At 43.7% G+C, this 24,317-nt stretch overlaps 1 protein-coding gene across 2 annotated transcripts in view; it reads right to left on the minus strand.

The window, feature by feature from the left end:
* HDAC4 (histone deacetylase 4) overlaps positions 1 to 24,317 on the minus strand; it is a 120,720-nt gene that overhangs the window by 20,124 nt on the left and 76,279 nt on the right. For both annotated transcript variants that reach the window (XM_075710041.1, XM_075710040.1), the window contains exons 13-19: positions 20,557 to 20,677; positions 15,909 to 15,955; positions 7,218 to 7,325; positions 6,604 to 6,659; positions 4,288 to 4,375; positions 2,836 to 2,955; positions 580 to 677 (exon numbers count right to left, since the gene is read on the minus strand). In XM_075710041.1, the coding sequence (XP_075566156.1) occupies positions 580 to 677; positions 2,836 to 2,955; positions 4,288 to 4,375; positions 6,604 to 6,659; positions 7,218 to 7,325; positions 15,909 to 15,955; positions 20,557 to 20,677 (638 nt within the window). The remainder of the gene's footprint in view (positions 1 to 579; positions 678 to 2,835; positions 2,956 to 4,287; positions 4,376 to 6,603; positions 6,660 to 7,217; positions 7,326 to 15,908; positions 15,956 to 20,556; positions 20,678 to 24,317) is intronic.

Here is a 24,317-nt window from a genome sequence, read left to right on the forward strand (position 1 = left end):
CCTTGGGGCAGCCGCACTCCCAAGTTTCAACTCAAGAGGAGTTCTTAAAAAGTTTTTTCTTGATTCCCCTCCCCATCCAGGTGGGTTTACCCACAGAAATACTCACCCCAAAGAGGTAAAAAGATTTTTAGCCAAAACCAGAAGAGCTTATTCATATCAGTTGACATTTTACATTGACCAGCCGGATTAGCTCAGTTGGTTAGAACATGGTGCTAATAACGCCAAGTTCACAGGTTCAATCCCTGCTTACTGCGGGGGGGTTGGGCTCGATGATCTCTCAAGGTCCCTTCCAACCCAAAGCATTCTATGATTCTATGATTCATCCATCAATCAGTGCTGACCAGCAAGTATGTCAATCCCCTAATGTCACAGGCACACTTCTTATGGCCAGAAAGACCTTATTTACTTAATTCAGCTTTATTGTTATTATTGTACTCAAAAAGTAACTGCAACTAGATACACATCTTGTATTTCTAAACTTAGCAAAACAGAAACTCAAGATTAAGGAGGATTGCACAAGGAAAAAGAAACCCAGTTTAGGTGAAAAATATGTTTGTATGAGGAAAACTTCAATATTACCTGAAAGCAGTTAAGTATTCCGTGTCTCCCATTGGTGGATCAAGGCCACCCGTAAAGGCCATGTTAACATTGAAACCAACTCCTGCTCCTGTGCCAACCTGAAAAAGGGAGATGGTACCATTAATTATACATACGGATACAGGGAACTCTGTCAACACATCTCTGCTGTCTTAATATTCTTCCAGTTGAATATAGATTTTGATTCAATAGCTTGGTGGTAGTGAGGTTAATTTTTCCCTCTAAAGCAACGTGGTTGCCAAAACAAGATCTTTATGGGACCTGTGGACCAGTGGTATTTGACTGCTGCTCACCCAAAAGAACATGTCGTCATCAACTGGATCCTCTTCCTCTTTTGCAGGAGGGTGTGTTACATGCAATACCTTTCCTTAACTAATTTTCAGCTTTATACAGAAGCATATTTTATATTTCATTACAGTTGCAACTGGGGGAAAACCCCCAGAGTTTTAATCAGAGCGAGCTCCCCCTCTGCTGGGGAAAAATATGATTCACAGAGAAGAGATTTTCACTGCTTGAGGGACATGTGGGGTGTAAATGTAAGTACATCCCCATCCTTGCATGTACTGCAAATGTCCCCATCTGCACTGACTGCAAACACCTGAGAAAGGGGAAAACCAAAAAATAAACCAGGGGTTCCTAGTAATTTGTTTGCCAAGAAGCAGGGCCATGTTTTCCCCATCCATATCGAAACCTAAAAGCCTGTGTTCCGTCCCTTCATCAAGCGGGGACCTTGTAGCTGCCCGAGAGCGGTGGCCATGAGCGCAGGCTGCAGGTCTTTGGGGACAGAGCGAGGGAGCCAGACAGCATCTGCACAGGGCTCTGAGCTCCTACACAGTTTTGTTTTTGTGGTTTTTTTTAGGTCTCTGTACATGAAAAAGGAAAAAAAAAATCAAAAATTAATGTTTAATACAATACCCAGCCAGGTAATTCAGGCTAGATAAAGCTGCAGGGCTTTTATTGCACATTCTTCCTTGTATTGCTGCAAATACTGCTGGTAGAAAAACACGGCGGGTTCATGCATCCACAGTGGGTTATTTATCCATCTGTGGCTTTAATCGACTTTATTTTGTACTCTTTTATTTGGTCTGGAATGACACATCTAAAAATTCCTATGGAGTGGATAGTACAGTCCAGTGTTTCCTTACAATACTGGATATTTTGTAAACCAGATTACTAGATTATTAAAAGGTCAGCTAAAAAGTAGGTCAGAGACCTTTGCATATCCTGAAGCAGAAACTAAGCCTGATGCAAAGGGTTGCTGTTTACTCACTACAACAGTAGTGCACAAACAGGGCAACGAAGCAGTATCACATTACATTTAAGTTTCTTTAGAAACCGAAATGGCCACACTGATGTTTGATGAACAGGAAAATGTAAAATTGACAGTTAAGAACTCTAGGAATTTTCAGATGTAATCTGGAGTGCTTCAGAGTACACAAAACTAAGTATTTCATATAATTTCCCTTCGATAAATCATTCTGGAAAGACAGTATTTCCTGCCAATCTAGAGGGAAAGGAAGGATGCAATGGGTGTAGGAGTATTCATCCAGAGTTTAGGGAGAAAGGGCTCCCACCTCTGTTGGCCTGGCCCTTCTGCAGGAGGCTCCAAGGCCACCACCAGGAAACTGTGGATTTGGTCCAGCAGCATCAGTGACTGATGCTCAAATCCCACCGTCAGGGCCATGCAATGTCAATGCAGCAGTGGCAGTCAGTGATGCCTCAGCAGGGCCAGAAGCAGTGGGGGATGGATGGTCTTCAAGGCTGTGCCAGAAAACCCAAGCACTGGTGGCACAGCCACAGACAACCTGCTCCTCCTGCATCTAAGAAACAACTTACGCCTATAAAGGGGAAATCTTGAAAAGTACACAGAAGGCTGGGACAGCTGGCAAAGGGCTCCTCTGGAACAGGTTCTTCCATAAGGGCTGGAGAGCCTAATTGCATTGACTCATTTTCTGCTCGTTAGGCAAGGCGCACACTTTCCTGCCAGCTCGCGGGGCAGGACACAATGCCCATGGCTGATAGGATTCAGACAAGACAGCACCAAACGCACAAACCCGTGTGGCGTGTTCCCAAAGGGGCACTAACAAGCACAAGCATGGGAGCAGTGGCAGGAGCTTATCTCCAAGCCTTGCCTGGCAGAGGCTCCCTAAGATTTTGGGTGGCACCTGAATCACAGCCCTATGTGATAGGCAGATCCTATCAGACACGGACGGATGCTATGCCGATCCATACTCTTACCTCGTCGGGAGCACCACTGCCTGGAAAGAAGTTCCCATCATCATAGCGATGTAGTGAAATATAAAGAACATTAGGATCATTGTAGAAAGCCTGCTGAGTACCGTTCCCGTGGTGAACATCCTTTGGGGACAGAGATTGCATTATATGAAGGAGGTTAGTACCTTAGTAAAAATGCAGATTAAAGCCATCAATTTGGGATTTGGAGGGGTTTTCTTTGCTGTTGTGCTTCATTTTCTGCACTTCTCTGATCTAGCTGAAGCAGTTTATTGCAAGTGAGAGTAACCTGCTTTGCACAGCTGGCTTCAGGTTACGCTCCTTGTTTAACATACAGGACAGACAAATAGGTGTAAACACAATCTCAAGCATATATCTGAACTGAGAACAGCATCAATTTACTTGGATAGAGAGAACTGGATTCATACCCACTCTTGGGGGATGGAGAGACTATATTAGTTACCCCAAATCTGCATCTTTTATTGGTCTGCTGGATGACCACTGATACAAGCGCCCAGCAAAGCTGTGTTGGACCCAACAAGATTAAACAACACAAACCCATTACCTAGATCCCCTACTGCATTGCTACTTGGTGCAGAAACGCAGGACATGTATTTAAAGTGCTCCTTTCTGACATGAAAAACAGTTGGTGGGAAGTGGGGAAAAGGATGTCCATCCAGTTGGTCAAAAAGACAAATAAATCCATTTTAACTTGTGGGTCTAGCCCATGGGAGATTTGTGGCAATCTAATCAAAACTCTTGGCTGATAGTCAGCATCTCAAATGCCTTCACAGCCACATAAATACATTTTTAAATTTATAAAAATCAATCAAGCACATTTTTAAATCTATACATCGCCATAGAAAAATCCCAAACAAGCTCTTTCTCAAATCCACTGTGCTGTCTGCAGCGTATTTCACTGTCTTGTTCCAATTTAGAGATTGCTTTTGACTGCCTGCCCATTTGCAAGTAGGCTGCGCTGGCCCAGAGGCAGGACACTGAGACCATCCAGACCAACGGTCAAGCTATGCCAGACAGCCTGTTCCTCTCAGTAACCGGTCTTCACATCTTGACGAGAAAGCTGGGATGTATCCTAACAGTTAAGGTCAAAAACCTTCAGAAAAAAATAACCAAAACTCAGCACAGTTTTGCAGTTACCCATCCTTGAGACTTTGTTATGGGCTTGTTTTAGGAAGCAACTACTTCTTAATTACAATTTTATTCTGAAAACTATGGACCCTTTAAGAAATACTTCTTTTATTAAAAACATTTTACTAAAAAAAAAAAAAAAACAAACCCAAACAAACCCACAACTTTAAGAAACAAATTTTGGCTTGCAGACCACAGGCAACATTCTTTTTTACTGACTGGCAAAGCCACGGTTGCCCTTGCAAGAAAAAAAACCCCAGAAAAATTTCCAACTGCTCTCCTGAAGGGTAAGAACTGGCATTTACTCACCCAGTCCACTATAAGGATTTTGCTAACGTTCAGTCTCTGCTGGAGCAGCTTGGCTGCGATTGCCACGGAGTTAAAATAGCAGAAACCCCTGGAGGTGATGAGAGGGAGGAGTAAAGAGGAAAAGGAGAGGTGTTAATTATAGGTTTCCTTGGTCCCAATGCATCTATCATCTAGATATAATACAGTAGGAAGAAATGCCTTCTGCTTTTGCTCATCTTTCCTCCCTGGAAGACGCACATGTGCTCAATCAGAAACACAAAATAGCCATGCAGCAGCAGGTGTCTTGCAACCTCTCTGGAAACAGGGAACATTTCACACTTGCCCAAACCCACTGCAATGAGATGCTGCTCGGCACCAGCTGCCCATGGGACCTCCAGCACTGCGTGTGAGGGAAGGGGACAGGAGCAGATGAGGAGAGGATGCAGCAAGGGGGAAAGGAAGAGGAAGGACCAAGGGCTGGAGCACTACATTGCATTGGCTGGGAGGGAGCGGACATGCTCAGAGAGGCCTCAAAATGCTGGGTCTAAGGGAACTCAACAGCAAGCACTCATCTGCTATTGACTAACTTGATCTCATTCTATGAGAAGGTGACCCGCTTAGTGGATGAGGGCAAGGCTGTGGATGTTGTCTACCTAGACTTCAGTAAAGCCTTTGACACCGTCTCCCACAGCATTCTCCTGGAGAAACTGGCTGCTCATAGCTTAGATGGGCAAACACTTCTCTGGGTTAAAAACTGGCTGGATGGCCTGACCCAAAGAATTGTGATGAATGCAGTTAAATCCAGTTGGCAGCCAGTCACCAGTAGTGTTCCCCAGGGCTCAGTACTGGGGCCTGTTCTGTTTAATATCAGTGATCTGGATGAGGGGATTGAGTGCACCCTCAGTAAGTTTGCAGACGACACGAATTTGGGTGTGAGTGTTGATCTGCTTGAGGGTAGGATGGTTCTACAGAGGGATCTGGACAGGCTGGGCTGGATTGATGGGCTGAGGTCAACTATATGAGATTCAACAAGGCCAAGTGCCGGGTCCTGCACTTCGGTCACAACAACTTCATGTAATGCTACAGGCTTGGGGAAGAGTGGCTGGAAAGCTGCCTGGCAGAAAAGGACCTGGGGGTGCTGGTCGACAGCCAGTTGAATACAAGCTGGCAGTGTGTCCAGGTGGCCAAGAAGGCCAATAGCATCCTGGCTTGTATCAGAAATAGTGTGGCCAGCAGGACTAGGGAAGGGATTGTCCCCCTGTACTTGGCACTATTAAAAATACAAGAAGGACATTGAGACGCCGGAGCATGTCCAGAGAAAGGCAACAAAGCTGGTGAAGGGTCTAGAGAACAAGTCTTACAAGGAGCGGCTGAGGGAACTGGGACTGTTTAGCCTGGAGAAAAGGAGGCTGAGGGGAGACCTTACTGCTCTCTACAACTACCAGACAGGAGGTTGTAGCGAGGTGGGTGTCTTTTCCCAAGAAACAAGCAATAGGACAAGAGGAAATGGCCTCCAGTTGCACCAGGGGAGGTTTAGATTGGATATTAGGAAAAATTTCTTCACCAAAAGGGGTGTCAAGCATTGGAACAGGCTGCCCAGGGAAGTGGTTGAGTCCCCATCCCTGGAGGTATTTAAAAGACATGTAGATGTGGTGCTTAGAGACATGGTTTAGTGGTGGACTTGGCAGTGCTACGTTAACAGTTGGACTTGATGATCTTAAAGGTCTTTTCCAACCAAACAATTCTATGATTCTATCTCCCACTAAAGAGTGCTGAAGCACCCAAGACAACGAAACTCCTGCACATTAAGCCAGATACACAAAGCCAACATGATTTATGCATGGGGCCCTGATTTGAAAACATTCCGATGGCAAAACTCCTGCTATGTTAAACACATGCAAGATGCCCGACTTCAGCTTTCGCTTTGCAAAGCCTTCCCACTCAGACACTCTCCTAATTCAGTGTTGTGACCCCATGACAGAGTTATGTTTGCTATTACTGCTATTAGTTGGGTACCCTTGCTTTCCTCACATTGGATGAGCCATGAACATTTAATTTAAAACAATTCACAAGAGTAAAGCAAATAAAAGCATCAGGCTTGTTCAAAGCATGACTGTAATGCTGATTCTTGCTAAAAAATACCCACCCAAAACCACTAAGCAGGATCTTGCCCTCTTCCAGAGAATTAATGTGAATTTTGAATATAATACTCTCTTGCATATCAATAAGCAAGAAATTCTGCAATATTAAACTAACTACCTTTCTAATTTCCAGCTGCTATGATCACACAACAGATGAACACTGAAGCAAGCTGATAAAGCACATACGCATACTTACATGGGTGTGCTCTCTTCTGCGTGGTGACCTGGAGGCCGAACAACAGCAAATCCATTCTACACACAAAAAATAAGAAAATGAAGAAGTGAGACAGAAAGGAAGGTTTATTGCACAAAGACAGATGCAGAGGTTGCAGCCAGAAGTGTTAGTTCTGCTTTGGAACTATGTAGTTATTCTTGATGTTTTTCTCACAAGACCACAGCAGTGGATGATGCTCTCCCTTGTTTTGGAGGGAGGGAAAAAGGTCCACATGAATTTTACAGAAACTGGTTGGTACAGTATTTCCTTCCATTCAGGGGAAAAAAAAAGATATTCTGCATGATGTCACTGAAATGGCAAATGGGCTGGCCCAGCTGAAGGCAACAGCAAGACCCTCAGATAACACGGGAATAGTGATTTCATTTGCTGCTCTGGTTTCTTTCTTCCTTTTAATTGGTGTGTAAGAACATTCACCAGGAGTCTGTTGTTCACTTGCTGATATCCTCAAAGATTTTTATGACTAAAGCCAGATGGTGCCATTAAAATGAAACTAACTGGACCTCCTGCGTAACACAGCCCTGAGCCGAGTCCTGTACAGAGCCTATATCAAAGCCAAGTGTTATTTTCATACCAACCTTCAGTTCTCCCGTGGCTACTTTGAAAACGAGCTCAATGACACAGCCCACGGCTAGGCGAGCGGCACCGGATGAGTGAACTTCATTCCAAATTGTGTCACTGTCAACCTAATGGAGATACATAGGAACGACATTTAGGAACAAGGACAGCCAGGAAACAGAGACCCACATTTTATAAAGAAAATATTCATATGTATTAAATGAATAAATGCATTAAATGCATTATATGCATTAAATTTAAATGCATTAAATTGCAGAACTGATCTTGGCAGTACCAAGGCTGGGACCCCACCAATGACTGTAACATCACCACTACTGAGTGTCCATCCAACCAAATGACACTCAAGAGATGACCATTTGCAACAGCTGTGCAATACTAAAGGGTCAGTGCCATAACAGAGGAGCAAATTCAGCATTCAAGCACTGTAAATCTGCAGGTGTCTCCTACCAATACTCCTACCAACACCACAGTATCAGTATTTCTCTTTAATTGCTAGAGGAAACTGATCCCAGATGAAATAAAAAGGTTTACAAAATCATTCAATGATTCTATAAAATAAAAGAAAGCCACAATAAAGAAGGATGTTTAATAATAGACATTTAAAAGATGCCTGCCCAGGACTGCCCGGGTAAGGTTACGCTGACAGCAGCTTCCCCAGGGAACCATAAGATCAACCCTGTCTCATCAAAGCTAACAACAGACCTTCAACATCTAGCTGCTGACTGGGGACATTTACTTCAACACTAAATATCTGGCAGGACCAGCATCCTCTATATTTTCCCCCTGAAAATGTGCAAATAGACCAAAGGCAAGGCAAGGCATTCTGCAGACATCCCTGTGTCATTATTATACAAGATCACGTCCTAATTTAAACAAAAAGCGAGAAGCATTGGCTTTTACCACATTCATCCCAAAAAATGTACAAAGGCAAGATTAGTTTGCGGACATGTGATGAAATGCCTGTTCTTTTTTTTTACTGCCATTCAGCTGCAACTCAGTGGAGAGCAGAGGGGGAAGGACAGCTCCCGGGGGGCTGTTTCCAGGCTGAAGCTCTGGATCTCCTCCACTGCACCCCTGGCTGTCTTGCACGCAGCGATGAAAGCCAAGCTTGTTTGCTTCTTGCCAGTCACAGCCTTTGCAAAAGCCAGACTGCTGGGACTGTCCCATGTCAGGACAGCTCAGCTGCCTGGGAACATCATAGGATAATTGTAACATTTCTCCATGTGAAGGATCACCAGCTATTTTTCACATATTACTCTGTGTTGAGCGTATTTATGGAAACAATGGCAAAGGAGAAGGAAAGAAAGGGATTGTTTTGTCTGGCATCCAGTCTGCTCACTGAGCTGTGGGAAGATGCAAGTCGCTCCATGTGAGATTGATCCACCTCCTTCACGCTCTGTTAAAGCCAGTGGAAATCATCCCAGGCCTGTTATCAGGGATGGCTTCTGGCAGCATCTGCCTGGAGGACGGTTTTGAAGTCACAGTAAACCAAGAAAGCATTCGGAGAATACCAAAAAGCCATCTCTGTGCGGTAATGCTGGCAATACGTGCACTGTCTCACACTCTGGGGAAAGCCACTGCATTGGTGAAACCCTACAGCGATTATTTGTGGTACGAGGGCTCCCCTGAACCCCCATACATTTGGGCAGTAACATGAGAACAGAAGTACAATGGGGTCTGAGTTATGCACAACACCTCCAGGAGTCCTGGATCAGTACTAGTACTGCACATGTGCAGGAGATGAGACTGATCTGACCACATCCCTCCAAAAGCCCCTAGTAAGGCAGGAAGACAACCAAGCTGCTTCTCCTCCCTACTGATCAGCATGTTAGTGCTCTGCTAGGATCCATCTTTGGGCTCCTTATCAGCAGTCCTGTAAAAATGTCATGGGATGGTCAACCTGCTTTGCAATCAGGATGACACTGCTACATTGCCTCAGGGGATCCAGCAGTCTTCATCCTCAGATCCTTTTCCCTAGTATCTGTGAGTGGGAGACACTCATGGTTTATACAACATAGAGTATCTACTTGCCTTTTGCTAAGAGCTGACCACCTCAGTGCTCTCAGTCTCACTGCTCAAGTGAGATACAGCTGCACCGTGCAGTCTAGGCTGAGCATATCTAACCCATCTTTCTTGGTCTTGAAAGGAAGTGCTGCAGGACACCAGTAGGTAAGAGCTTCCCTCTCTGCCCAGCCACAGCAAGTCCCAGGCCCCTTCCATAGATGCAGAATTGCAGAGGGCCATCTTCATTCACTGCTAGGCACCAGAGGAATGGAAATACAAAAAAAACCCCAAATTCATATGTCCTAAGCATGGCTTTACCTAAGGGACCAATGGACCCTCGGATCTCCTCAGACATCTGTTTGTGCCAGGCTTCCCCATAAAGCACACAGAAGTCACCAGTGCCTGAGCCAAGAACTGCCATGTTCAGGACCTTTAAGGCCTGCAGAAACCGGGCTCATGTTGGCAGCATTTCAAGAAGAATAAGGAGGGCAAGACAGAGTGGTATTAAAGAGTTGTTATTTCTCCAGAAAGAAATTAAGTACTTAGAAAAAAGTATTCGACCTGTGATTTAGAAACCAATTTCAAGGACTGCCATGCCCCCACACTCAGCTCCCCAGCAGGAGGAGGACTGGATCCAGAGATGTCTGCTGCCACCTGCAAGCTCTCCACTGCGCCATCCCACGTGCAAACATCTCCAAGATAAGGATTTAACACCCAGCCACCTTCCCTGGAACGCATGCCTGGAGACCGCTGGGCCCTACTCCAACGCAGCACTTCATCATCTGTGTGACTGTAAGTGTTTGAACAGTCCCACTGAAGCCCTCAGTGCTCTGCAGCAGGGGGACATAGACTCTGCCATGGTGGAAAATGTTATTAATGTGGCCCTGAGCTGGACTGCTCTGCAGTTCTGAAGCTGCTGCTGTTTGGTGCATGGGCTGCTGTTGACCCCTCCATCATTCCTGAATTCTGAAGTTCATTACAGGGGAGATGCTATTTGGCTTTCCCTGCCTATGAGCTCTTTGATGTAGCTGCCATCACAGGAGTTGTTGCTGGGACAGCACATCAAGCCTTACCATCTGGAAGGACTTTACGAAGAGAGGAAGCACATTTCTTGCCTTTTGTTGATCCAACAGTGTATATTTCTCTTTTTTCTCCCAAGCTGGAGGATACGACTGCATCAGAGACACTGAGTCTTCCACATCTGCCGCTGTTGGATGAGGAGCAGTTGTCCTGGTCAGCATACTTGTCTTCTTGAGAATAATATTAATGCCTTACTCATTCCAATAAAGAAGCTGCCATTTCCGCTATGTGAGCCAGTAGGAGAGGGCTCCTTTAGAGGTGGGGAGAGGGACTTCAGTGCCTGGGACCTGCTGCAGGCTCTTAACCTTTGCAGCACGTACCGTTATTAGAAAATGATGAGGGAATGGAGAAGAAGGGTCAACAGTTTGACCCAGGCCACCTTCTACAAGGAATGTCTAAGATGTTTTTGGGTGAAACTTGAAAGAGTTTTTCTTCCTTATAACTTGAAGTCGTTATTAATATACATGATGACGTACCTACCCATACTGTGTATACTATGCTGTATACTATGCTGTATATAAATGTGCAGCTATTTAAAAATGAAATGAGGAGGGTCTTATAAAAGTTTTCATTATTCTAATCTTTTCTTTAGCTGAAGAGCTATGTGGATAAGAAATTAAGCATCGGGACAGGTAGAGATAAGTTGCACAGCAGCTCCAGCCTCTGCAAAGCAAAGGGGAATGAAGGAGTTCCGCTTGTCCCTCATCACTGCTCATCATCATGCTTAGGTGACAGCAGCACACACTGTGTCTGCTGCCAGTGAGTTGTCTTTACCTAACCACATCTCCTACTGCTCCAAAGCACTGATTAAATAACTGTGCTCACATTTTGTTCTTCTAAGAATTGCTAATTCGTCTCTTCTCATTTACATTCCACAGAAGTCCTTTTCGTTGTCTCTGCTGTGCAATAATGTACTTTGCTTGCACAGGTAAAGATTTTTGTACACTCTAACCAAGACTTTACAACCAAAAATAGAATAACATATTCTGGAAGAGATCAAAAACATTACAAACATTTTTTAAAGCCCTAGATCTTTAGATATTTTTAGAATGTGCACAGAAAAAGAAAACACTATACATGAAAGAAAACAAAGTTATTAGCTATCGTTAAGATCAAGTCTTCGAGTGTTTTGAAGAATTTGGATATAAGTATGCTGGAACTATTTTGCAGATTTTCAAAGCTCAAACTCCCTTCTCCAAAATCTTCTTCTAATTATCCTGGATTAGGTAATGCTTTGGTGCATGTAAGTCATACATTAAGAAAAGAGTGCGTGCTGCAGAGAAGTGAAGGTAACATCCTAAGTAAAAATACCGCATGCTGCACTTGCAGATGCTGCTAAAAATCAGCAGGAATAAATCACTGTTGTTTTAAATCAGAGCTCACATCTGTTGCTTTAAGTGCTTCTGTGCTTTCTTCCTTTCCTGCTATGATCAGATGGAGGTTTGTTAGTGTCAGCTACAGCAATGTGAAGGCTTCCTCAAACCAATGGGGATGTGTGGGGGGGTGGGATTGACAAGAGTTTCCAAGCACCAGGGAACAAATTCAACCTTTTCTCATTGGTTTTGAGACACTGTGACTTAGTTTTTAGAGAGAGAGAGATCAAAAGGTTTTATGTGTGAAGCAATTTGCTCTAAACTTTTCCCTGCTCCTTTACTCTTTAACTTTGAATCGCTTGTGGGTAAGAAGAACTCATGGTTGCCCAAGCTCCAGACTTCATCCTTCATCATGGGCTTCTCCCCCATAAATTGCTCTACATCGCCTTTCAGATGCATCTATTCTTTTAATCTACATAACATCCCCTATGGAAGAGAACTGTGTTTAATTGTTTGCAGAAAAAGAACTTGATTTCAACCTTTCCAGCCTGTAATTTCATCTGACACCCACAGCTCCTGAATTAGAAGGAACAGCAATCATTCAGCTTTTACCTGCTGCAGACTAGTCCCCCTCCTGCCCACAGGCATTATTTTGCATCCAAGACTGAATTTCATGTGCTACTTACTATTTAGTTTCTTACTATCATGACACCATCTGCATGCCTTTGCAGGCATCTTTCGCTTTGATGACCCAAAATAAATTTAATACCATCAGCAAAGGACACTTGCTTATGACCCATCCCCTGCATTGCAACATTTCAGTGAATACCCAGAGTTCTTGGGGATTGTAATTCCAATCACTATGTCCTATCTTCTAACCAGTAAAATGGGCTCAAGCTGCGACAGGGGAAATTTAGATTGGATAGGAAAAATTTCTTCATGGAAAGGGTTGTCAAGCATTGGAACAGGCTGCCCAGAGAGGTGGTGGAGTCACCATCCCTGGAAGCATTCAAAAAAATGTGTAGATGTGTTACTTTGGGACACGGTTTAGTAGGCATGGTGGTGTTGGGTTGCTGGTTGGACTGATGATCTTAGAGATCCCTTCCAACCTAAATGATTCCTAGTTTTTACTTTCATTAAAAATAATCCAGCCACCAAGCCAGGAAACACAAAATTGCTACTCTACCCTTAATTGGTTTAGTGTTAGACTTGATAATGTTATGTTAATGGTTGGACAGGATGATCTTAAAGGTCTTTTCCAACCTAAATGATTCTATGATTCTATAAATCCAAAAGAGGACCGGTCCCACCTTATTCTACTAATTTTTAAAAACTCCTTTCCTTTTTGCTTTATGGCATAACGTTTGCCCCTTGGAAAGCATTTGGCAGACCAGTATCAAGCTCTCCAGGGAAAATCCTCCTTACGAAGCAGTCAACCAGCTGGAAAGCTGTCTAGCGTTGTGGTGAGCTGAATGGAAAGACCCATGAAGCAGCCCCTAGACTGCACTTATTATTAAGTAACAAAGTCAAACAAAACAAAACCTCTGCTGAAATAAATCCCTTCTCCTTCAAACCTGGGCTACAAACCATTGGTAGTCAAGATGATATCCTACAGGTGCCCTGATCATCACATGCACCTGATGTTCCTTCACCAGTATGAAGTGACTGGAGCCCACACAAACTTCTTACAGCACCAGGGCTGTCTCTCCACAACCTTCTCAAATTGTAAGAAAAAGATAAAACAGAGACTGATTACTGCTCAACAATGAGTAATGTTCTGCCAACCTGGCAATCTCGAAGAAGGGAGAGTCTAAATAAAACTCCATCACTCAAAAAAGCTACATGGCCACCTTGCAGCCTGAAAATGGCCTGCCAAGCAACAGCAGAAAAACACCCCGTAAGCTCTCTTGCTAGAACAATTTGAAATAATTTCATTATACCATAACAAGCATTCAATCTTCCAGCAGTCTTCACATGCCGAAACTTCTCAGATTTACATTATACCTCGTCTTGCTGAAAATTCTTCATAACTGATATTTTACCCTAGGCTCTGATTTTTTTTAAAATATTTTTTTCTGATTTCCTTGAAAAAAAATATTACATGCATCTCAAAAATGTGTTGTCATCCTCTTTGGTGCAGAAAATAATTTGGTTTTCATCTGCTACTGAAAGGCATGCTCTGTGGCCCCAGCTAAGATCCCACTATGGGGCTTCTTCCAACAGTATCCCATAGCAAATCAAATCAAGAGCAACTTGTCTCACAGAACTGGCATGCTAACAAAGACTACAGTTTTCCCTGTATTTCTTCAGTAAACATACCACACTGCTAAGCCAGCTTTCTTGACAAATCTCACACTTTGAAAGACAGTAGAAAGTGGGATTGAAAGGACCTTGTGAGATCACCATATGTCTCTTCTACCCCAAAGGAGATGGTCTACACTTAAACCCATCCAGAGCATGTACAAGCGCAAAGCACTTAATATGCTAGAGCCAATCGTTCTTTACTGTGGCCTTAGTTTCCCTATAAATATACAACTGGGGTGTATATGCTAATGACAAATGCATCCCAAAAGCAGCGAAGACCATGTTCTCCTGCATCAGCCACAAAAGCAGCAAAAGTACGCAAATAGTCAGCACTCTATCCCAAGGTAACTGGGGAAGGAAAACCAAGCAAAACATCAGAAATCCATTTTTATGAAAAATATGACTATCATGTAGTTGATTACTAGTTTTAAAAAGCTTTTCCTAGAAAACATGAAAATATCTGTTGGGATCACTAAAATACTGCACAAAAGTCAGCAAATGTGTTATTTAATATTTAAGGGTCTGTGGAGACAACTGACCAGCAAGTTAACTGCAAACACTATCTTTGTTACGAGCATATCAATACTACCAGCTCTGTGGCGTTTCCTGCCTTGATTTAGGATTTAATGCAAGACTTCTGGGACCATGCTAGGCTCAGGCACTGTCTCTACTTGTTACCATTCAGTCTTCATTTGCAAATGATAATTTTTGCTTTGAATGGCATGCCTGACTGGAGGGCAGAGTAAATCCAAACCTTTTAAACTCTAGCCAGAAATTTGCCATGAATTAGGAGACTGCAGCATACAATACAAATAAAGTATCTCTACGAGTGTTCAGCGGTGGCAGTATGAATAAATGACGATTATTCTTTTTTTTTTTTTTTTTTTTGACGGGATAATTTTCAAAGCAGCGATTTTGCAAAGACTCAGGAAGAAAACAATTTTGTCTCATTTCCATAACAGAATCCAGACCTCTAAATTCAACCTCACGAGCTACAATTATGCATAAGAACTACCACTGTGAATTTTCAAACACAATGCCTTTTATTGTCTCTTCTCATTCTTGTCCCTTCCTGTTCTCCCAGATTTTCTGTGCTGTCACCCTCCACAGAAACTTTAGAGCAGAAAGCCTGACTTGAAAGGAAAACTTTCAAGTTTTCAGGCTTCAAAGGAAAACAGCAACACAGACCTTCAACACGAAGTATTTGAATGGTATTTGGGGTTTTTTCAGCCTTATGGGAACAAACAACAACAAAAAAGTCTTTTTATTATATGGAATCTTGACAGATGAAAACTAACACTCAGCTTTTCCATGACGGATGGAGGGGTATTTTAGTCACCTCCTTCAGAATTCATGCGTGATTGTCCCAGAGCTCGAGAATGAAAGATGCCAAACACTGAAGACTGCAATTCCCTTGTGCTGTGTAACCTCCAAGACATTTCATTCGAGGACAGTAATGTAGCCCAGACGCAAATACAGCAACTTACCATTTACAGGAACTTCCCTTGTCCTTCAATACCACTATTTTATTAATATGTTTTCCACCTGCACTAGGAGGCAGGCAGCTCTGAAGTATAAATACTGAAGATGAAACACCTACGCAGCACGAGCAGCATGAAAAGCACATCTTGCTTTCTATGTAGAAAGCATTTTTGGATTCAAGGGTTGCTTTCAAATGTAGTAACCTCTAAGCCATTAAACATCACTGCCTGGGAAATGAGGTTATTCCTCCTAAAAGCCAGAGACGAAACATGCCTATGAATGTCACACACACTTTGGTGCTCCAAAATAGTTCAAAAATCTTCACACTGCTTTTGAAGAAAGGCACGTGAGGCTGTTGCTGCAACCCTGCACCCCAGGCAGACCCTGTTTATGGGTAACATTTGGTTACAATTACCCACTTGATGGAATGCAAAGCAACAATTTTTGTTACCAATGGGACTGGGAGAACAAACAGGACATTATTTACACATTAAAGAGAGTACTCACCCCAACACCACCACAAGGAAGCCTGACAAACATCGACGTTAGAGAACCTGTAGGAAAAAAAATGTACTCAGTAGGTCAAAAAGTCAAAGTTCACCAGATTTTGATCCAATTTTATGGCAATGCTGCAAACTTTCTGAACACAGCAACAGACTGGGGTTTTCTTGCAATTTTCAGAAAACACACAGCCAACCCTGTTACTTTACAACACATATATACACAATATGCACACTTGGGCTTGTTCAAAAGCCTTTCATTATAAAAGCCTTCCACAAATCACTTATTTTTATGCAAGGTTTGTGCGCTCTCCTACATTTCAAGCAGTCATGCTGACTATAAATGATTCAGACATTACCAACAACTGCTCAGCGTGTCTTCTCAGATGAAGATTTTAACCCCTTTCAACTGAAGGAGGATAGGAAGTCATAAAAACCCCCTAGTTAGTCATCTGCACAGTTACTAGAAGACTTTGGAGCGCATGAGCTTCATAAAAGATGAAGACAAAAAATAAAACCGGTGATGAGCAAACAAAACGTGTTTTGACTGAAAGAGCAAACCCAACATTAAGAATTTGAGAAAAATGGGGAAAACCATCTTTAGGGCTAATTCTGCATCTGTAAGAATTTTAACATCACTTTCTGGGCTTGCATATGAGCAAATTATCCTCCATGCAAAATTCTGCAGGTTTATAAACTGCACACTGAAAAAAGAACACGCTGTCTCATATCCATCACCACCCTATGTGCATGATTTGTACACGTGTCTGTGCACTGCAGGCAAACAGGGAGAAGGAAATCTGTGCACGCAGGCACTGTAAAGGATCTGGAGTACATTGCCATAGACTCATTTGCTTGAGACCTATTTAAAGTTAATGAAAGCTAATGGTGAAATAAACTGGGTTGTTTTTTTTCCCCCACCAAACCAGGTTCTTGTTCTGGTCATGAATAAATTCCCTTAAATGCTAACCACCAGCTTTGTGGAGTGTGAATTAGCCATGACGGCAGACAGACGTTACTGAGGACCATGCTGGTGTCAAACACATCACAGAAAGATGCATTACCCCTGTGACTAAAAGTAGACTTAATGCACCCGTATTATTAATCTGAGTGCACAGACAGATTCACTCTTTGATTAGATCCACATGAAAGTTCTCAGATCATCCTGCCTCGGACCTCCTGTCAGATCTTTCACTGCTAATCCACCCATTATTTCGATATTTATCTTCTTGACAACAATTTATGATGGCTCTGCACAAATTAAAAGCAGCCTTATTTGCCTAAGTTTAAACTTGTTCAACAGGTTCCAAAGCTTTACACTGTCAAATGAGAGATGGATTCATATTTTTCATCCCCAGATTTTCAAGGGCTTTAGCAACACTTCCAGGGGTAGAGTTGTGCAACCTGCCTTGAAGGCAACCACCTTCCAAAATGCCTGATAAAACACAGCAAAGCAGATCTTTGTGATGGTCAGGGTCCTCTGGGGAAAGTAACTTCAACATCAGTGGTGGGCTTCCATTGTAAGTCTCTTCTCCTAACGTGTAAAGAAGGGCACTCTTTCAGAAAGGAGTAAGATTCAGAAGTAACAAGCTACAGGACAACTGCAGAAGTAAAAGTAACCAGCAGAGCCACAACGATGCCCGCGTACAATTCCAAAAAATCTGAACTATTTAGCCCCTTCCTGCTTTCTCCTAAAGAACTGCCAGACAAAGGGACATCCCCCTTACCATTTGCAGAAGCTTAAAAAGAAACATCCTGTGTTTTCATCCCCCAGCTTTATGAGCTCTTCCTTTTAGGCTGAGATTTCTCATGCTTTTTATTCCTCACAGACATATCAAAGGCAAAGAGTTTACCCCGAGTCAGCCACCCCATTGCAGTTGTACACATGTCAAGACACTTAGGTCTAACAAACTCACATTTGCATATGTGAGCCTCACACGAAGCTTTGGTCTCAGACTTCAAACCTGCCATACATTTACCCTCTAACATATTTAAAAAAACCCAAAGCTGTTTTGTAAATTTAAAAGCCTTTTCAACTCTCAACAGGAGAGGATGGCTGAAGAAGGCGCTCCTTACAGGCTTGCTCATCTCTATACACAAATGTACACACTGAGGTTTTTCAGGGAGGTTTTCCCAACACATCAGTGGCTGTTACCTTTGCTCAGGTCCAGCACTGTGGAAGCCATCAAGTTAAGAAACAGGTTTTAGGGCCAGCGTTACCCTTCCTGCCCTGCTCCCAAAGGATAACTTCTCCCTGGGTGCTATGCAGACATCCCAGCCAGGCTTACTCCTCTTGTCATTTTGGCTCTCCGTGCTGTCCCTCTGGACCCCTGACTGTCAAGCCATCAACTTATTTTCTCCTGCCTGGTGGGATGACTGGCAGCCACGTTGAATGGTGAAGCTGTTTGCTCTTCCTCCAAGCTTGGTGCTTGGAGCGAGCGTCAGTGCCAGCTGTGGCCCATGCACAGCTCCACGTGCAATGGGAGGACAGCTGGGCAGCGGGAAAGGCAGTCCACTTCTGTCTGGGCAAACATGGTCATGTGAGCTGGCAGAGAGTTCTGCTGCTAGTAGCTCAAGGCTGAAAAGGTGCCAAGTAGGTTTAGGAAACAAGGTCTAAGCTCAGCTAAGAGCTACTGGAAAACCCACTGGAAATCCTGGGGACCTGACCTCCTGGCTGTGGCTGCAGCCTCAGAAAGCTAAAGAACAGCTGCTTGGCAGTATTTTGGGGTGTGGCTAGAGCCCCAGGTGTAGCCCCAAGCAAGCTCCAGTCTAACATCCACAAACAGGTTAGTCTTAGAACTGATTTTTTGTGAACATTGCTCCTTGACAACTTGGTCATCTTTGCAAATTGCACCCAAATAGATAATGTTTTGTACTGAAATACCCTCAGATACTAGAATTGTTTCTCTTTGCTAGAGGAATAAACTTAATTGCTACAGAAAAGACATGGGGGGGGACAGCAAAACTACAGCAGTACTCACAGGCAGAGCAAGAGTTTCTCCTCCCTCAGGTTCTCTAAACAAACCATCAGGAATGATTCAGTAAGACCTGGGTATCCCCAAATCCAGTACTAACCAAATAAACTGTATCTCCAAATGTATCCATGGAACAGATACATTGATACAGATTGTGCCAAGAGTCAAAGAGGGAAGGGAAAAATATCTCAAGTGCATCTGACATTTGAATGAGCAGGCAATACACAGTGTTATCACAGCCCACTCTAAAAACATATCTTGCAAGAGGTATCTCCTAAAGCAGAGGGGTTAGGGTGACCCACTGCCTGCTCAGCCCCCACCATGCAGATGATGACCACTGCCAGAGGCAGGTCAGATGCTGGAGGACTGCCTGGATCCCACCACAGCACATGGTCAGGACACATGTCCTCACACACCTCCAGCACTATGGGTCAAGAATTTGCAGAGAAATCAGTCAGCATGAAGGTGGTGCAACTGCAAGCGAGAAGCCTTCTCAGACCCAGCGGGGAAAATTTACATGCTGTTTCTTTGGACTGGTGGATAAGCCTTATGCAAGGTGAGCTTTTTACACTACCAAGCATATGACATCATAAATTCTTTAAACTGTACATACTAATTGTGCTATCATTCAGCCAGAGGTGTCTACTTTTCGTTTCTCTGGGTTTTAAAGAGGTGGTAAGTTAGCTATAAATACAGTGCTAATTGCATGTTTAAACAACTGGCTAATAGCTTTCTTCTTTGGGGATCTAATGTACATACTGAATATGCTGCAAAATCTTTCCAGCTCTTTTGCTGTGACTACTACATCATGCGGGCCATCAAGTTAATCCTCTTTTTATATCATCCAAAGTCAAGCTAATCCCAAAATAAACTCCCAACTTCTAGGTTCCAGAACTGTCTTTTTGCTGATCCCCATGTGAGAACTTCCCAAACTGCCCCTCCAGCCTATCACCTACTGCTGCAAAAAGGCACAAAGTAAAGAGAGATGATGATGTCTCCACAGATGTAAGGTGCCAAAATCTATGTGGTTTGGTTGCTATGGGGTGGTTGGTTATCTGAATAACCACCCTCTAGATTTTTTGCAGGGAAAATGTCTATATTTTACGGCAGATGCAGCCCTGTTTCAGGAAGATCCAGTCTCCAGTAAGGGATAAACAATCTTACTCCAAATTAAACAAATGTAAGACTATCTAAGAGGCCCCCGCATCTCTCTTGCAGATCATCCATACAAAACTGACAGCTATTTGTGATGTCTATGCCGCTGGTTGGTGCTGCAGATGCAGGTCCTTAGTAGAGTGTTCCGGTTCCTACCTAGCAATGGATAACTTTCGAAGAGGCAGAGAAGAGTGTCCAAGGATAAAATAGACTCCAAATTATCCTTCCTCCTCGGAGAGAGTGCTTTTACATTTTGAAGACATCAAAGAAAGGAAGTTTTAGGACCTAGGGTTTAGGGATCTACCTGAAGAAAGGGAGACATATCTTGTGCCCCTCTCAAGCAAACATTAAATGGAGGTGGGAAGAATCCTCTTGGGAACTGCCTAGAGCTGAAGATGGATGGCCCCACGTCCCACTTTTCATACTGCTACCGCTGTGTGACTGCCAGAGTCAGGGCTGAGAACAGTAACGGGAGTGCTGGAGGTCAGGAAGGGGACACCACACCACACCACACACCCCCGATACCTAGAAGTTTCTTGCTGTCCAGTTTCTGTCTGTTCAGAGGGTTTGTGCCGTACAGCAGCGTATGGGCTTCTGAGTGAACTGTCTGCAGCTCTTCTAGAGTTGCTTTTCTTCCACGAATGCACTAAAAGAGGAAAGAAAAGGAGTGATGAAATCACTGCTTAACTGTTTAACTCTCATTAAAGAACTTTTCTTTTTCCTTAGCAAATTATAAAGACAGTGAGCAAAAAACTAAAATGGGCTCTTACGTGAAAAAATTCACTGTAAGACAAATTTTGGTTTAATCTCTTATTGAAAATACTAGCTTGACATATGAAGTAACCTTTTTTTTTTGTGTGTGTTTTAAAAATATTACTGCAGATCATTTGCTAAATTACACAGGTATTGCTTGACTACTGAATATTCAGGATTTCAGTTTCAAGCCATTATAAAGTGGTTCACTGTTGAAAATGCATCCCCCCAAGCCACCCCCAACACTTCCCCTCCATGATTATTAACCTAAAAACACTCCCAAAACACTGCTTTCCAAACTGAACCTTCTGAGTAATTAAGAGTCAGTTACAAAGTTTCTGCTCTAAAACTTATCTTGGAAATCCCATGAGATCATATAGTTGGAAATTGCTTTTTTTTTTTTTTTTTTTTTTAATATGATGATGCACGTTGAGCTGGAAGTACCATACCAAATATGCTCACTCCTGCTTTTGTTGCCAGCTGAAACCCAGGAGGGCAGCAGATGCACACTGAAGTCAAAACCCTGGCTTCACTGAAGATCATGGCAAAGCTTTCACTGATTTCAGCGGGACCCAACTTCACTTCACATTTTACAAATTGTGGATCTTTTCCCCTTTTTTGTCACAGGGGTCCAGCATATCTTTGGGGCTTATCTTTTGTTGCCATCACCCATTTGCCATGGAAAATAAGTTTGTAAGAACAAAGTGCTACTTGGAGATGCTAGATCTTAGGCATACAAGGACCATGCTCTGGCCTCTTACATAGGAGTGAGCACTCCCCAGCAGGCAGACAGCACCAGGGGGATATGAGGTATCCACAGAAGGCAACCAACTCCCAGAAGTGGAAAAAACACCTCATGTTTTTAACTAGGAGCTTGCGACTGCCTCTGAAATGTTGGCATAGGAAATACGCAGTGAGTTGAGAAACCACTGAGGTTGGCAGTAAGTTGAGAGGTGGCCATGAGAGAGGGGAAGGAGTTACAGAGCAATAAGGATTGCTTTGCTTCAGAAACATGCGTGCACTCCCCTTGTGCTGGTTTTGGCTGGGACAGAGTTAATTTTCTTCACAGTTGTTAGTATGAGGCTGTGTTTTGGATTTGTGCTGAAAACAGCGTTGATAATACAGGGGTGTTTCAGCTACTGCTGAGCAGTGCTTACACAGAGTCAAGGCCTTTCCTGCTTCTCACCCCACCCCACTAGTGAGTAGGCTGAGGGTGCACAAGAAGTTGGGAGGGTACACAGCCGGGACAGCTGACCCCAAATGACCAAAGGGATATTCCACACCATATTGCGGCCTTTCAGTACTTAAAGGGGGCTTATAGGAAGGATGGGGACAATCTTTTTAGCAAGGCCTGTTGTGACAGGACAAGCAATAATGGTTTTAAACTAAAGAAGAATAGATTTAGACTGGGTATAAGGAAGAAATTTTTTACAGTGAGGGTGGTGAAGCACTGGAACAGGCTGCCCAGAGAGGTAGTGGAGGCCCCATCCCTGGAAACATTCAAGGTCAGGTTGGATGGGGCTCTGAGCAACCTGATCTAGTTAAAGCTGTCCCTGCTTACTGCAGGGGGGTTGGGCTAGATGGCCTCTAAAGGTCCCTTCCAACCCAAAGCATTCTATGATTCTATATGATGTCATGTTCAGCATATAAAGCTGGGGGAAGAAGAAGGAACAGGGGGACTTTTGGAGTGATGGTGTTTGTCTTCCCAAGTAATGCTTACGTGTGATGGAGCCCTGCTTTCCTGGAGATGGCTGAACACCTGCCTGCTGATGGGGAGCAGTGAATGAATTCCTTGTTTTGCTTTGCTTGTGTGCGTGGCTTTTGCTTTACTTATTAAACCATCTTCACCTCAACGCACAAGTTTTCTCACTCTTCCGATTCTCTCCCCCATCCCACTTGGGGGGAGTGAGTGAGCAGCTGTGTGGTGCTTAGTTGTCAGCTGGGGTTAAACCATGACACCCCTCCCCTGCAAAACAAAAAACCCCAAACCAAACCAAACAAAAAAGTATTTTATATGGCTTAGAATTACTTCACGGTTTTTTGTCATGATTTGGACTAAAACACTTTAAAAGGAACTGTCATTCCGGGGGGTTGTTTCCTATAGGAGGAATGACAGCATTATTCTTCTTTGCAACAGTAATACTAAAATACAAATAGTTAACAGCAAAATATTGGAAAGTTCTCAAAGCCTCTTGTAGAGGTCCCAGGGTCACCCAAGAAGTGAGCCTCAGCAATGAGCATCCTGCTGCACAGCCCACACAGGAACGCATGCACCTCCTGCACAGCCTTCACCCTGGCTTTGCTGAAGCCAGTTGCTTTTTTAAGACTTCTGTGTTCCTGGAGAAGCAGAGTTTCTAATGAGAACAAAAAAAATGGATAGCTTAAAGGAAAAAAAGGGGGGTGGGGATGAGGGGGAAGAAATCACACTCCTAAAAAGAACAGACTTTCAAACGGAAAACTTGTTCTGAAGAGAAGTTCAAACTGTGCCACTTGCTCCTGAGAGTGCTCCTGCTCAGAAAGCGCTGCTGTGTGCTGCTTACTTTGCAGGAGAGTGCTAGAGACAAGATGCTTCAAAGGCATTGGTACTTCCAGCCAAGCAGCGCCTGCTTTCGCACTGCGCCGCCATCTCGGGCTGCAGCCTGGCCCAGCCAGAGCATCCTGGGGTAGAGCGGGCCGGAGGCATGGGGACTCCAGGACCTCCACCTCTGAAGCATGGTCTGCACAACAAACTCGAGGGATTTTTTTTTGTCTCAAAACTTCAGCATAAGCCTCCATCATGAGTTGCAAAGCGTACAGGAAATCACTTTGTAAAACCGTTGGAGGCATAAGGCAGCAGAAATCAAAGCACGGCAGGAGCGCTCGTGCACTCTGCTTCTCCTAATTTTGGCATTTCTGCTCACCAGTTCCTCTTTCATTTTCTCCGTGCTCTGCTCCACCACCTAGCATTTCCTGAGGTTAATGATGAGGCAAAAATACAGCATCCCATTAAAGAGGCAATAATCACAAAAATGCTAGACCCAGAAGGGATGGAAATATCTGGCAAATCCCCCTTGAACTTTTATCCTGTCTTTCTTTTTTGTTCGTGGTAAGCCTGCCTCAGTCCCCCCTTACAGGCTTTTGCAGCTTCCTTCTAACCTGTATGCCAACTCTTTTCCTTTGAACAAGATGTACTGACCCATTTTCATTTGCTACATGCACAGAAATAGCATTTTGTATTTCTTGGCATGATGTGAAGACACTGGGAGAACGGCAGCCCGTCGCAATAATGCGCCAGCTCCTCCATGAATGTGAACAGCTTCAGCTTCCCGGGATGGGGAAGGGCTGCTCCTGTTTAAAGTAGGTGGTCTTACCAAGACATTCAAGCTCCATGCTCTTTAGGAGGGTATCAACACTACCCTCCCCTCCACGTGACACCCATAACCAAATGGAAACTAAGACTAGACAGAGAACATCATTCTGTGTTGCAAGTAAAACACATTCAAGGAAAAAGCTACTACTTACTGAAACAAGTATGTATCACAAACATACAACAA

The sequence above is a fragment of the Pelecanus crispus genome, chromosome 5 (genome assembly GCF_030463565.1).
Source record: "Pelecanus crispus isolate bPelCri1 chromosome 5, bPelCri1.pri, whole genome shotgun sequence".
Taxonomy (NCBI): Eukaryota; Metazoa; Chordata; class Aves; order Pelecaniformes; family Pelecanidae; genus Pelecanus; species Pelecanus crispus.